General features: G+C 38.2%; 1 protein-coding gene across 6 annotated transcripts in view; it reads left to right on the top strand.

Moving 5' to 3' along the window:
• ELN (elastin) overlaps positions 1 to 16,642 on the top strand; it is a 157,480-nt gene that overhangs the window by 42,010 nt on the left and 98,828 nt on the right. For 3 of the 6 annotated variants that reach the window (XM_089657245.1, XM_089657265.1, XM_089657271.1), the window contains exons 4-9: positions 2,805 to 2,837; positions 3,377 to 3,595; positions 7,021 to 7,062; positions 10,044 to 10,091; positions 12,004 to 12,051; positions 13,335 to 13,382. In XM_089657245.1, the coding sequence (XP_089513371.1) occupies positions 2,805 to 2,837; positions 3,377 to 3,595; positions 7,021 to 7,062; positions 10,044 to 10,091; positions 12,004 to 12,051; positions 13,335 to 13,382 (438 nt within the window). The remainder of the gene's footprint in view (positions 1 to 2,804; positions 2,838 to 3,376; positions 3,596 to 7,020; positions 7,063 to 10,043; positions 10,092 to 12,003; positions 12,052 to 13,334; positions 13,383 to 16,642) is intronic. The other 3 variants (XM_089657256.1, XM_089657272.1, XM_089657273.1) reach the window with 3 other exon arrangements.

The raw sequence follows: 16,642 nt of genomic DNA on the forward strand, positions 1-16,642 counted from the left end.
CAGCACGTGGTCTGCTTGTCTTTAGCATCCATCATAGCATCCTTTAGATGCAGTTCACATTTTTCCAAAAAATGTGTACAGACAGCTGAGCAGTGAAGACCATGGCAGGGTTCCTCCAATACAATTAAAACTGGCAGTATATACAGGACTCCAAAGAAATCATTGTCTCATAGAAATTGAATGTATAATGATAGGGCCCTCTGTTTCCTCTTGTACCAAATTGTATTGTAAATGTAATGTCTACCTTCATTTTGTAAAGCGCTGTGCAAACTTTTGGCACTATAAAAATCATGTATAATAATAATATATGACACAAACCTATAAAAGACTAAACATTCGTATTTAGAGTGATTACTTAACGTAAAGCCTAACTCCAGGTAATTTTCATTAGTTGCGGATACAGTGAGAAATTTCTACAGGTTTTTTTGTTCTCTTTGACTTTATTGGCATGATTTTTCCTTGATTTCTGTCTTAGTAATGCCTCTACAATAAATGGGGTTATGGGTGTCATGTGGACAGGAAGGCAGAAACAGCTATGAAAACAAGGTCAGAAGTTCTAACCCTTTCTTGCTCTACTAGAAATGTGGTTTATTTAATCTTTGTCCTTGTTTAAGAGATTTTCCCCAAGAAGAGTACACATGACACTAAAGAGGCTTTAACTCTTTCTTGATCTATCTAAAACAAAAAAAACTGTGTGGGCTGGACTTGGGCTTTAAACCATTAACCACACCTACAAATATATATTTAGCACAGATTAGGACCAAGGACCAAAGCAGTCCAACCATCTGGGTCCAAAACTCTTCCTCAATTGATAAGTATGTAAAAACACATATGAGGTTACAGTTTTACCTGTCCAAAGATTTAAATCTAATGGACATACACGTATGGTTCACTAAGCCCAACAGTGCTGCATGGTTGCATAAGAAAACGTAGGGGACAATACTATACAGTGTAGTCAGTGGTGGAGAGATTTTAAGACCAATTTTGGCCCCCATCCATCTACTGCCCAATTAAAAACACATATTCATTGTGTATTAATTGACAGCTAGACAGAAGTGAGCCATGTCTAGGTCTATGTGACAGATACTGCAGCTCACAGTGGGAAGATCTCAGCAATAGAGACAGTGTTGTCAATATAGAAAGCAGTGGGTATGGCCAGGTGGTGATGGATGAGTTACAGGCTTGCTAACTCATCAAAAGACATCCACGGTTGGAAGTGGAATACCAGGGTTATGTCTGCAGCAATGTGCCAAAACCCGGTATTGTTTTTTTTCAGCTATCGATTCTCTAACCAATAAAAGTGGTCAAAGCCCCTTCCCAGAGGTCCGAGAACCAATTCGGCAGTCGCAGCTGTTTGTTCCAGAGATGAGTGAAGGAAAGATGGCCTCCACCCATCTTCATGATGTCACTTCCGGTTTCGGCCTAATGTAAACAAGGCCATTTTTTTAAAAGCACTAGATCAATGTTTTTTTTTTTTTAATCTAATGTTTTATTTTATAGAGGAGAGATGTGGGGTCCTATTGACCCCAGATCTCTACATAAAGAGGACATGTCACTGCTTATTTCTATCACAAGGGATGTTTGATAGGAATAAAAGTGATCAACATTTTTTTTTTTTAAAGGGACATTGTAAAAACAAATAACATGTAATAACATAAATAATAAAAAACATTTCTTTTTAAAGCACCCTTGTCCCCCCCGTACTCATGCACAGTGGTAAACGCATATGTAGGTCACGCCCACATATGTAAATGGTGTTCAAATCACACATGTGAGGTATCACCATGAACATCAGAGTAATAATTCTAGCACTAGATCTCCTCTGTAACACTAAACTGATAACCTGTAGAAATTTTTGTCGCCTATGGAGATTTTTAAGTACCGTAAATTTGGTGCCATTTCACGAGCATGTGCAATTTTAAAGCATGACATGTTGGGTATCTATTTACTCAGCGTAACATCATCTTTTATCATCTTTTTTATAAAATATTAAAATGAGATTTTATACTGTATTGTGTTTTTTTTAATTCATTAAAGTGTATTTTTTCCCAAAAAATTGTGTTTAAAAAATCACTGCGCAAATACTGTGTGACATAAAAATTTGTAATGACCGCTATTTAATTTTTTAGATCCTCTGCTAAAAAGTAATATATAATGCTTGGGGGTTCTAAGTACTTTTCTAGCAAAAAAAACACAGATTTTTACATATATGGGAAAAGTGTCAAAATTGGTAAGGAGCAGTGACTATGTTGATAGCCATGCCCCTGCAACAGTTTTTCAACCCACTGCATGCAAGCACAGTTTACAAGAGAATGGCAACTCTGCTCTGAATTCAGGAGCAGTGCAACATCGTTGCCACATTGTCACAAGAAAGCTTTATTAAGTGCACTTCACTGGGAGCAATAATAATAAAGTGCTGCAGCACATTTACTTTCTATTGGGAGGCCATAGTTCTACTTTAATATAAACTCAGATTACAGGCACAAGGAAATTGAAAAATACTTTATTTTTTGGAGTTTTTTATTTTTTGGATTATTTTTTGGAGAATATATAAAAGGACTAAAGAGAGTGTTAATTATTTACTAATAATTTGCCTGGAGATGCCATGTTACCCACACACATTCTCCATGCCCTGCTGTTCTTAGGATGTTCTAAATGACCCTTCGTAATGTAAGGATAGTTGGAAGAAAAATCTTTTAAAAACGATGTTAGAGGGAAAGATAATCCAACAAAGCATGGTGTGCTATTATATAATTATGTTTCATTTGATAAATATGAACAAAACATTATTTTTTTTTACCTAGGATATTATCCTGGTGGAAAACCCCCCAAACCAGGTAAGTAAAGGTATCTAGATTTCTACTGGGGGTTGTAGGCATGTTGTAAGTGTGTAGTTTTCATCTCAGCTCTCACCGTGGTGACATAATAAACGAGTAATGCTAAACTGTTCTATTACATGTTTCATAGCGAGTACAAGAACCTTTTCATAACATTACAATTCCAATGTTTAACTCATAGTATATTGATACATTGCTTTATTCCCAAATGTAAGAAACTAGAGAGCTCTGTAATAACTTTCTCTCCGTGTGGAAAGCCAAGCAAAACATAACTATTTGGACTTCAAATAATAATGAATATGTAATTATCATAGTATTTTCAGTACTGTCAATGAATTAATGGCACAAGGGAACTATAATTACCTTCTTACATTTTTAAATATCAGGACGTATGCTATTTCCTTTTTAATAAGTCAGTTTTAATACAGATGTTTTTAGCATTCTTTTTATAATCTTATATTATTTCTATGATATGACCATAGCCAGAAATACAGAGAAAGCTTTGCATTATTACTTATGCCAATGTCTGTTTCTGACAGGTGTTGGAGCCCTTGGAGCAGGAGGAATTGGAGCTGGAGGCCTAGGTGTGGGTGGACTAGGAGCTGGTGGTCTAGGAGCTGGTGGTCTTGGTGGCCTTGGAGCTGGTGGTCTTGGTGGCCTAGGAGCTGGTGGTCTTGGTGGCCTAGGAGCTGGTGGCCTTGGAGCTGGTGGCTTAGGAGCTGGTGGACTAGGAGCTGGTGGCAAGCCACCAAAACCAGGTTGGTTTTAAAACGAATTACCATACAGCTGCAACACACATTTTGATCCTATATACTATATATATACTACTATATACTGTATATTTATTAAAAATGCAGAAACATTCAGAAAATATATAGTAGGAAACTAAATTTGTTTAGTAGAAAGGGAAAATGTATATGTTTACATGGGATGCATATGTTTCTACTTTATGTTTCTGAGTGAATCAAAGCTCAAACATTTTTAATACAGAACCTTAATAAGCTATGCACTGCTTACTAAGCAGCACCAGTTGTCATTTCAACATATAGTAAGGGTATATGAACCTAATAATTCCCTAATTCAAGGAGCAAAGTGTAATAAAATATAGCATACAAATACCAACCAACTTTTATTTTTCCAACTGTCCTAATCTAATTGGTTACTATAGCTATGATTAACCACTTGCCCTCCAGAGGATTTATCCCCCTTCCTGACCAGGCCATTTTTTGCGATACGGAGCTGCGTTACTTTAACTGACAATTGTGCGGTTATGCTACGCTGTACATAAATTAAATTTATGTTATTTTTTCCCACAAATAGAGCTTTCTTTTGGTGGCATTTCATCTCCTCTGTGTTTTTTATTTTTTGCGCTATAAACAAAAAAAGACCGGCAATTTAAAAAAAACAATATTTTTCACTTTTTACTATAAAACATATCCAGTGAAAAAAAAAATTATAAATCAAATTTCTTCATAAATATAGGCCAAAATGTATTCTACTACATGTCTTTGCTAAAAAAAAAAATGTAATTAATTGGTTTACATGAAAGTTATAGCGTCTACAAATAGCAGTATATATACTGGATTTTTAAAAAAAATTTTATACTTGTAATGGTGGCAATCAGTGACTTATAGCAGGACTGAGGGACTGCGGTGGGCCTTCTGACACTGGGGGGGAACTGACTATCTGCCACTGACATCCCAAGTGACACTAATACAGTGATCAGTGCTAATAAAAAGCACTAACACTGTACTAATGACACTGGCAGGAAGGATAAAAGGGTTAACTGAGTGCTGGTTTACTGTGTAGGCATACTGCTTTGTATTGCTCTGCTATGCAGAGCAATACAAAGCAGCATGCTGGAGCTGACAGGGGAGAAATCTGTGTTGTTTACATACAGGCCTCTCTCCTGTCAGTGTTCCTCCACGATTGCCAGGTGCCAGCGGGGAATCTCTGTCTAGGACCCGGTGATCAACAGCGGTAGCCACCAATGGAGGCGCAGGTAGGGTGGCATGCACCCCCTACTTGAAATGCAAAATCACATATATATATATATATATATATATATATATATATATATACGTGATTTTGCGCAGCCTTGCAGCAGTAGTTCTGCTATAGGGCGGTCAGGAAGCGGTTAACTAAACTGTAAAAAATAAATCTATAGTGTTGCGCTCCCAATCCTTAAATCAATATTTTGTTATTTGAATATGATCTCTATAATAAAGATCACAATAATTAAGAATGATGTGTATAAATAAACATAAATACTAATATTCTTAAACTTTGAATTGATACCAAAAAAATATATTGTGCATGAAAAATGAACAATGACAATAAATCACTAAAAAATATTTAAATAAATATAAAAAATAAAAAATAAAATATAAAGATAAAAATAAAGATAATGTCCCAAAAAGTGACTTTGTGCTGGAAAATCTTCAATCTAAAATAATTGTAAATCGGTGACTGCTTGTGAATCCTCCCTCCAGTGAAGATGTGCGCTCACCTCATGAGAAGCCTGCAATTAGGCTATAAAAGCTTGCGGTTCACCTCCTTTGGAACCTACTAGTTTAGAACTCCTGCTTGAAGATAGGATGAATCTCCTCTCCAGAGGGTGCAACTCCTCTATACTTTCATCTCCATGCGATTCTCCTCATATAAAAAAGATCTCGACATGGTGCTGTATCTTTTATATAAGTATGCCTTTTATTTGCTTATGATATGGCACTCACATATAAAGTGTGCGGATAGTGGTAGCACAAATGCAATCCCAAACCGCCGCTGATTGTCGGAGCTGTGTACTCGTGGTCCGGCAAACAAACTGACTCCCTCCGAGTGACGTTGCAGTCCCACCCCTACGCGTTACGCCACTGGTCACGTGGCTTCATCAGGGGGATCCCCTGATGAAGCCACGTGACCAGTGGCGTAACGCGTAGGGGTGGGACTGCAACGTCACTCGGAGGGAGTCAGTTTGTTTGCCGGACCACGAGTACACAGCTCCGACAATCAGCGGCGGTTTGGGATTGCATTTGTGCTACCACTATCCGCACACTTTATATGTGAGTGCCATATCATAAGCAAATAAAAGGCATACTTATATAAAAGATAAAGCACCATGTCGAGATCTTTTTTATATGAGGAGAATCGCATGGAGATGAAAGTATAGAGGAGTTGCACCCTCTGGAGAGGAGATTCATCCTATCTTCAAGCAGGAGTTCTAAACTAGTAGGTTCCAAAGGAGGTGAACCGCAAGCTTTTATAGCCTAATTGCAGGCTTCTCATGAGGTGAGCGCACATCTTCACTGGAGGGAGGATTCACAAGCAGTCACCGATTTACAATTATTTTAGATTGAAGATTTTCCAGCACAAAGTCACTTTTTGGGACATTATCTTTATTTTTATCTTTATATTTTATTTTTTATTTTTTATATTTATTTAAATATTTTTTAGTGATTTATTGTCATTGTTCATTTTTCATGCACAATATATTTTTTTGGTATCAATTCAAAGTTTAAGAATATTAGTATTTATGTTTATTTATACACATCATTCTTAATTATTGTGATCTTTATTATAGAGATCATATTCAAATAACAAAATATTGATTTAAGGATTGGGAGCGCAACACTATAGATTTATTTTTTGCGGTTTATCACATTGGTAGTTATGTGCTAGAGGTTTGCGATCCAGCATTAGAGTGTATTAATAAGGAGTTTTTGCTCATTTTCTGGCTCGCAAGATATTTCTAATATTTTACGGTTAACTAAACTGTGTTACTTTACTTTACATATATTCTCTGCCCTTTTAGTTACCTAACTACATATGCCTGATGGTGGCATAGAGTAATATTTTATATTAAGCCTATAAGTTAATGTATTCATATTTGTACTGTACTCCATAGAGCTTCCTATCTTCACGATAGATACTACGCATTTAAATTGAAATAATTAAGAAATATTCAAAGAATTGACACAGGGTTGCAAGAAAATCGTGCATCAAAGAATTTAAAAAATGTGTGGTTAGCATATAAATATGCAATGTCATTTTTTTTTTTTTGCAGTCTTTGGTTTATATTAAATAAATGAAACACGCCATAACAGTTGCATTTAAACAACTCAGGGATTTAATAATACTTTAATAAAAATAAAGCCATTACACCATTGCCTTTTTCTTCCACCAGGTTATGGACCAGGAGGCATTGGAACTGGTGCAGGTGGGTTTGGTGAGTAGACTTTTCCTGGGAGGCTCACTCCAGTCAGATAGAAAAGTCATACATGAAGGCAGCACTGTATTAATTAAAAAATCTTTACATTTATTTTTTTGCTACTCATGTAAATACTTGAACTTGACTTGATATCATCCTCTTGCAATCCCCTGTATAGCAGTTCTCAGACTATGAGAGGGAGGATTGGGTGTGCTGCATGCACATTTGCTAACAAAAAACAAGTTGATTGAAGAAGAGAGCAGAGTGCGCAGAGAGATCCCCTCATCAGTCTGCTACTGCTCCTTTACTGTCCAATGGATTAGATGGTATCAGCACTGTTTTGCCTAAATGCAGCAGAGGTAGTGTTGTTCCCTATTAGCAGTGTTGTCTGCCAGACTGTATAAATCACACGACTGACTGGATTTAAACATCAACCCTTTGGCAGGTAAAACAGTCCCCAGATATAAATTTAATCTGTGAATTTTGATGTTTGCCTAGAGTACAGCTATAAATACATTCTTGCATATTTCCACTGTACGATGTAGACATTTGTTTCAATTCTATATATAGTGTTTTTTTACAATTTTTTTTCCTTCTTTTTAATTCATGATGGAGAGGACTTTCTTTCAAATTTTTACCTTTCTATTCTATTATTTTGTTGTTCTCAGTTTATGCCAGCTGTGGTCAGACTAGCTGTACAGAGTTTTTGTTTCAGTTAGAAAGAGTCAGAAAGAAAACAGCTCCTGGTGGCTTAAAAAAAAACAATCCTGTGCCATTAATAATATATATATATATACAGTTGTGTCCAAAATTATTCAACCCCCAATGCTGTAAAGGGGTTTAGGGACTATAGTGTACATTTGGAATTGTATTCAGAATCAAATCCTACAAGGACGTTGTAACTACCCAAATGCAACTAAAATGACATCAATTGTTTATGTAATACAGTAGTAAATGGTTCTTATGTGGTTTCTTCATTGCCACAATTATTCAACCCCTTAAAGACTACCACTCTGAAGAACAGAGGTTCATACAGGTGCTTTCCATCAGGTATTGAAAACACCTGTGGATGTCACCGAGCAGCAATCAAGCATAATAAGCACCAATTAGGCAGCTTTAAAATGACTGTGATACTCAGCTCCTTCTAGACATTTACTGGTGTGGTTACAAACATGGTGAAGGCAAGAGAATGGTCCAGGAAGACAAGAGAAGAGGTGATTTCTCTTCACAGGAAGGGCAATGGCTATAAGAAGATTGCAAAGATGTTAAACATACCAAGAGACACCTTAGGAAGCATCATTCGCAAATTCAAGGCAAAGGGCACTGTTGAAACGCTACCTGGTCGTGGCAGAAAGAAGATGCTGACTTCGACTGCTGTGCGCTACCTGAAGCGTAGAGTGGAGAGAAGTCCCCGTGTGACTGCTGAGGAACTGAGAAAAGATTTGTCAGATGTGGGTACAGAAGTTTCAGCCCAGACAATAAGACGCACACTGCGTAATGAAGGCCTCCGTGCCAGAACTCCCAGGCGTACCCCCTTGCTGTCTCCAAAGAATAAGAAGAGTCGACTGCAGTATGCCAAAAGCCATGTGGACAAACCACAAAAGTTGTGGGATAGTGTTCTGTGGACTGATGAAACAAAATTAGAACTGTTTGGGCCCATGGATCAACGCTATGTTTGGAGGAGGAAGAACAAGGCCTATGATGAAAAGAACACCTTGCCTACTGTGAAGCATGGTGGAGGGTCAATCATGCTTTGGGGCTGTTTTGCTTCTGCAGGTACAGGGAAGCTTCAGCGTGTGCAAGGTACCATGAATTCTCTTCAGTACCAGGAGATATTGGATGGAAACGTGATGCAGTCCGTCACACACCTGAGGCTTGGGAGACGTTGGACCTTTCAACAGGACAATGATCCCAAGCATACCTCCAAGTCCACTAGAGCATGGTTGCAGAGGAAAGGCTGGAACATTTTGGAGTGGCCATCGCAGTCACCAGACTTAAATCCGATTGAGAACCTCTGGTGGGACTTAAAGAAAGCAGTTGCAGTGCGCAAGCCTAAGAATGTGACTGAACTGGAGGCCTTTGCCCATGAAGAATGGGCGAAGATACCCGTAGATCGCTGCAAGACACTTGTGTCAAGCTATGCTTCACGTTTAAAAGCTGTTATAACTGTAAAAGGATGCTGTACTAAGTACTAAGATTGAATGTCACTTGGGGGTTGAATAAAACTGATAATGCTGTGAGCACAGAAAAGACATTTGTGGTTATTTCATTATAACTGTTATGTTATATTTGTCTGACCTACAAGTGCCTCTTTAATGTAAATGTAAGCAAGATGACTGAATGATCAAAAGCAATGTCAAACTGGCCAAAACACTCAATTTCAGTGGGGGTTGAATAATTTTGGACACAACTGTATATTTTTTTTTTTTTTTTTTTTTTTTTTTTACATAAACTCAAAACAGTTTCTCTTTTAGACTCCCCCTTCACACAACCAGAATAATCATGGTGTGGCAAGGATGTTGTGAATTGTGCCCCAGGGTTTTTGGATAGTAATGACAGGCTAACAGAGGCCACAGCTATTCACCAGTGTTCAGATGTAATCACACAGCCACTGATTACCTGCGGACACAAATAGTTTGGGTCCATGGACCATCATCTGTCTCTAACCTCAGGTAATCCCTCCCGGTGCAATTACTTTCAAACACTGGTGGGCAACTGTGGCCACTGTCAGTCTTTCATTGCTGTGCTGATTTTTAAAAGATGGCAACAGAAAAATAGGCTTGTTCATAATATCTGTTATTTTGAGCTGTATTAAACAAAAACAACAGTAAATGTAAAGTAGAAAAATTTAGTCCAGTAATAACAGGTCATGTTGTTGAAAACATATAGGGAGTCTGGTGGTATTTGAAAAAGTGAAAACAATGCATACAAATAAAATAATTGGTAAGTAAGGCAACAGTTTATTGACCAGCAATGTTCGACCACTCATGCTTTTCTAGGTGCTCCAGGGGTTCAAAAGGGAGAAAAAAAGTCATCAAAAGCCCCAGGTATGAAGACTATCTGCACATTGGAGCACAATGTGCAGATGGCTGAGGCAAAATGCCCAATGGATGTGAAACATTTCTTGTGAAATCTTTCACTCTTGGCAAATTCTAACCAGTCAAAACAAGAGTTTACATAATTTCCCATACTACATTTATGAAATAAGAATGTATATTTGAATACTTATATAGCACAATACTTCACTCCTGAGGGCCATGATCTTTACACAGTTTTATTTTCCCCCGTGGAATACTTAGTAACGTGCTGTATTAGATATGATGTAGTTCACTGACCAAACATTTCATGCCAGTTGTAATTAAGATCTGTTTGTGGCCCTTAAGATCTGAAGTTGTGCAAACCTAATATAACTACCCAACTGCTTTGTGCTTTTTGAATTCCTCCTAACTTTTAAATGTATTAATTTTTGTTGATACTTTTTGTTGATACTCTCAATAGCTTTCTTTACCAATTGTTCTTTTTCTTTGGTTTTACATGATAAAGTCTAAGGCTCCATTCACATCTGAGCGTAGTGTTTTGTGCATTTGTTTGCACATTTTGTCCTGCATTTGCAAATGTCTGTGCGCGATTTGTTCAGGGCTTTTTGAGTTCAAGCGTTTTTGAATTGGCCAACAGAGAATTTCATCTGTGACATCAATTCTTGACATGTTTTGCCATACCAGAAAAACGCTCTTGGTCGCGAGACATAACACACGAAAGTGCATGAAAACGCGCGATTTGCGTGTTTCCATGTATTTCAATGGGAATGAAAACGTGCCAAAAAAACATCAATCTGCCTGAAATGACTTACAAAAGTAGCTCCAAAACTTTTTTGAGCTTCAGGCATTCTGCTTCAGGCAACTTGGAGTGGAGATGTAAACCATCTCCATAGAGTAATATTGATTTTTTTTTCTCCATGAACGTTTTGAAACTTTGAGCCTCATGCTACAAAATGTTCAGGTGTGAATGGAGCCTGAATGATGTGCATAGTAAAAAAAAAAAAACATATATATATATATATATATATATATATATATATATATATAATTTTGTATTTATTTTCTCTTTAAATAATCAAGATTTTCTTTAAAGTTATTGTGGTTTAGCAAATATGATGCAAACTTTGTCCAGGAGTCCAGGGGTGTGCATACAGCTGTGGCCAGGAAACCTGTACAACACAGCACAGCCAATGATTACCGGTAGTTAGGGACAGCTGATCATCCCTGAACACAAATAGCTTAGACCCAGGGAGAATCATCAGTCTCAAAATGTAGGTAATTGCTCTCTGTGCTATTGCTTCTGGACACCAGCAAACAGCTAAGGCGACTGTCAGCATGTCATTGCTTTGCAAAGTCCCCTCAATTGTGACTGTCCATACACACCTGGGAGCAATCGTTCAAGACATACTTGTCGCACAACAGCTAATTTGGCCTTGTGAATGAGGCCTAAGATGTTAGAAATGCTGAATTTCAAAACATTGCAACTAGGGGCGGACTGACAACTCATGTAGCAATATAGGATCACGTCCTTTCCCAAACTCAAAAAAGCCTATGATAAAGGTACCAGGGGCATCTCATGGGGCCCCCTACTGACCCCGGGCCCTCGGGCAGTGCCCGAGTTTCTAAATGGTCAGTCCGCCCCTGATTGCAACACAAAGATAGGCCTGTTTATAATCTGTTATTTTATGTTAAATGAAAATAACTGTCAAACAGCTTTCAACTTCTAGAAAACAAAGAATAAAACAACATTAAATGTAAAGTAACTATAGTCCAGTAATAACAGGTCATGTTTTGTAAAATTAAAAGGGAGTCTGGATATTTGAAAAAATAGAAGCAACATGTACAAAAAAAATAGTTATAAAATAGTTATTAATGCAACAGCTTACTGATCAGCAATGTACAACCACTGGTGCTTTCCTAGGTGATCTGGGGGCTCAAAAAGGAGAAGCAAAGACAGCAAAAGCCCCAGGTATGAATACTATCTGCACATCAGAGCATAATGTGCAGATGACTATGGCAAAATGCCCAATGGATGTGAAACATTTCTCATTAAATATTTCACTCTTGGGAAATTCTAACCAGATAGTTAAAACAAGATTTTACATCTGTTCCTATACTACATTAATGAATGTACTTCTAATTAATGAATTAATTAACATTAATGAATGTACATCTGTTCCTATACTACATTAATGAATGTACTTTGAATGTACTTGCATGGGGCAATGCTTCAAATCTTGAGGGCCATAATCATGACACAGTTCTAACTTCCCCTGTAAAATACTTAGTAATGGAGTGTATTAGGTATGGTGTAGTCCACTGACCTGTTTGTGGCCCTCAAGATCTGGATTTGTGCAATCATGATATCCCTATCTAACTGCTTTTTGCTTATTGAATTCCTCCTAACTTTTCTTTGTATAATTTTTTGTTAATACTGTCAGTAGATTTTTCATCAATTGTTCTATTGTCTGTTTTTCATGATTAAGCCTAAATTGTATGCATAGTAAAAGAGAAAAATGTATATATACAGTATATTTTAAATAAAATTGACATAAATCCATTCCATTCTACATTTTTAGTAAGGCCTCATTCACATGGCTAGATTGAGGTGGCAAGTATGTTGCAAAAAACTGTGCTCAGGAGTTCAGGGGTGTGCAGACAGCTGTGGTCGAGAAGCCTGTTCAAAGCAATGACAGGTTGACAATGGCCACAGTTGTCTACTAATGTTTGGATGTAATTGTACAGCCAGAGATTACCTGTGGTTAGGGACAGATGATCATTCCTGAACACAAGTAGCTTGGGTTCAGGGACAATTATCAGTCCCTAACCATAGGTAATCCCTCCCTGTGCTAATACTTCCAAATACCAGTGGACAGGCCATTATCAGCTTGCAATTACTTTACACAGTCCTCCCAACTATGGATGTCAATACACACCTAGGCTCCAGGGCGCAGATATTTGCAACTTACTCGTCACAGTATAGCTGATTTGGCCTTGTGAATGAGATTTTAGAAATGCTGTGCACTGAGTTTCAAAAGATGGCAACATAAGTATAGACCTGTATATAATATTTTAGGCTGTATTACATGAAAATAACTGTCAAAAAGCTTGCAACCTCTATAAAACAACGAATAAAACAGTAAATGTAAAGTATAAAAGTATAGTCTAGTAAAAGCAGGTCATGTGTAAAATATATACTGTAAGGAGTCTAATATATAGAGTCTGGTGAATATTTGAATGGTGCTTTTCTAGGTGCTCCAGGGGTTCAAAAGGGAGAAACAAAGTCATCAAAAGCCCCAGGTATGAAGACAGTCTGCACATGAGAGTATAATGTGCAGATGACTATGGCAAAATGCCCAATGGATGTGAAACATTTCTCTCGAAATCTTTCACTCTTGGCAAACTCTAACCAGATAATTAAGACAAGAGTTTGCATCTGTTCCCCTACTACATTTATGAAGTATGAATGTATATTTTAATACTTTTATAGCGCATTTCTTCACTCCTTGAGGGCCATGATCCTTAGTAATGTAGTGTATCGGGTATGATGTGATCCACTGACCAAAAGTTTTGTGCCAGTTGTAACATGGACCTGTATGTGACCCTCAAGATCTGGAGTTGTGCAATCCTGATATCCCTACCCAACTGCTTTGTGCTTATTGAATTCCTCCTAACTTTTTCCTTGTAAATATTTTTTGTTGATACTGTCAATAACTTTCTTCCCAATTGTTCTTTGTCTATCTGTTTTACATTTAAAGCCTAAATTATATGCATAGTAAAAAGAAAAGGGGAGTATATATATACTGTGCCTTGAAAAAGTATTCATACCCTTTGATAATTTCCACATTTTGTCATGTTATAACCAAAAACGTAAATGTATTTTATTTGGATTTTATGTGATAGACCAACACAAAGTGGTGCATAATTGTGAAGTGGAAGGAAAAAGACAAATGGTTTTAAAAAATTTTTACAAATAAATATCTGAAAAGTGCGGCGTGCATTTGTATTCAGCCCTCCTGAGTAAATACTTTGTAGAACCACCTTTTGCTGCAATTACAGCTGCAAGTCTTTTTTGGTATGTCTCTACCAGCTTTACACATCTAGAGAGTGATATTTTTGCCCAGTGCAAAATAGCTCAAGCTCTGTCAGATTGGATGGAGAGCATCCGTGAACAGCAATTGTCAAGTCTTGCCACAGATTCTCAGTTGGATTTAGGTCTGGACTTTGACTGGGCCATTCTAACATATGAATATGCTTTGATCTAAACTATTTAATTGTAGCTCTGGCTGTATGCTTAGGGTCGTTGCCTTGGTAGAGGGTGAACCTCTTACACGTTTTCTTCTAAGATTGCCCTGTATTTGGCTCCATCCATCTTCCCATCAACTCTGACCAGCTTCCCTGTCCCTGCTGAATAAAAGCATCCCCACAACATGATGTTGCCACCACTGTGTTTCACGGTGGGGATGGTGTATTCAGTGCGATGTGCAGCGTTAGTTTCTGCCACACATAGCATTTTGCTTTTAGGCCAAAAAGTTACATTTTGGTCTCATCTGACCAGAGCACCTTCTTCCACATGTTTGCTGTGCCCCCCACATAGCTTCTCACAAACTGCAAATGGGACATCTTATGGCTTTCTTTCAACAATGGCTTTCTCCCTGCCACTCTTCCATAAAGGCCAGATTTGTGGAGTGCACGACTAAAAGTTGTTCTGTGGACAGATTCTCCCACCTGAACTGTGGATCTCTGCAGCTCCTTCAGAGTTACCATGGGCCTCTTGGCTGCTTCTCTGATTAATGTTCTCATTGCCTGGCCTGTCAGTTTAGGTGGACGACCATGTCTTGGTAGGTTTGCAGTTGTGCCATACTTTCCATTTTCAGATGATGAATTGAACAGTGCTCCATGAAATGTTCAAAGCTTGGGATATTTTTTTATAACCTAATCCTGCTTTAAACTTCTCCACAACATTATCCTTGATCTGTCTGGTGTGTTCCTTGGCCTTCATGATGCTGTCTGTTCACTAATGTTCTCTAACAAACTTCTGAGGGCTTCACAGAACAGCTGTATTTATACCGAGAATAAATTACACACAGGTGGACTCTATTTACTAATTAGGTGACTTCTGAAGGCAATTGGTTTCAATAGATTTTAGTTAGGGGTATCAGAGTAAAGACAGCTGGATACAAATGCATGGCACACTTTTCAGATATTTATTTGCAAAAAATGTTGAAAACCATTTATCATTTTCCTTCCACTTCACAGTCCTGTGCCACTTTGTGTTGGTCTATCACATAAAATCCCAATGAAAAACATTTACATTTTTGGTTGTAACATGACAAAATGTGGAAAATTTCCAGGAGTATGAATACTTTTTCAAGGCACTGTATATATTTATATATATATATATATATACACACACACACACACACATACATACTCTGCTGCCAAGAGTGTTGGGACGCCTGCCTTTACACACACATGAACTTTAATGGAATTCCAGTCTTAGTTCGTAGGGTTCAATATTGAGTTGGCCCACCCTTTTGCAGCTATGACAGCTTCAACTCTTCTGGGAAGGCTGTCCACAAGGTTTAGGAGTGTGTCTATTGGAATGTTTGACCATTCTTCCAGAAGAGCATTTGTGAGGTCAGGCACTGATGTTGGACAAGAAGGCCTGCCTCGCAGTCTGTGCACTAATTCATCCCAAAGGTGTTCTATCGGGTTGAGGTCAGAACTCTGTGCAGGGCAGTCATGTTCCTCCATCCCACACTCCCTCATTGATATCTTTATGGACCTTGCTTTGTGCACTGGTGCGCAGTCATGTTGGAACAAGAAGGGGCCATCTCCAAACTGTTACCACAATGTTGGGAGCATAGAATTGTCCAAAATGTCTTGGTATGCTGATGCCTTAAGAGTTCCCTTCATTGGAACTAAGGGGCCAGGCCCAGCCCCAGCCCCTGAAAAACAACCCCACACCATAATCCCTCCTCCACCAAACTTTACATTTGGCAGAATGCAGCTTCTCCATTAAACTCTACTGTAGCAAAAATGCTGCTTTTTGCTTTTAAAAAAGTCCCTAACCCTTTCCAAAAATGCAACAGCTCAAAAAAGCATAGATATGAACATGTTCCATAGGAAAGCATGTTAAAGCATGTAGTGCATTTCTGCAAATGCATTGGTGTGAGCAGACCCTAAATGTTTCCTTCACTGGAACTAAGGGGCCAAGCCCAACCCCTGAAAAGCAACCCACACCATAATCCCCCTCCACTAAACTTTACACTTGGCACAATACAGTCAGGCAAGTACCATTCCCCTGGCAGCCACCAAACCCAGACACGTCCATCGGATTGCCAGACAGAGAAGCCTGATTTGTCACTCCAGAGAACTGTTCTAGAGTCCAGTGGCGGCGTGGTTTACACGCTTTGCATTACACTTGGTGATGTAAGGCTTTGATGCAGCTGCTTGGCCATAGAAACCAATTCCATGAAGCTGCCTACGCACTGTTGTTGTACTAATCTGAAGGCCACACAAAGTTTGGAGGTCTTTAGCTATTGACTGTGCAGGCA

This window comes from Staurois parvus, unplaced genomic scaffold (genome assembly GCF_062004578.1).
Source record: "Staurois parvus isolate SC_StPar_1 unplaced genomic scaffold, SC_StPar_1.0 ptg000029l, whole genome shotgun sequence".
In the NCBI taxonomy this organism is placed as follows: Eukaryota; Metazoa; Chordata; class Amphibia; order Anura; family Ranidae; genus Staurois; species Staurois parvus.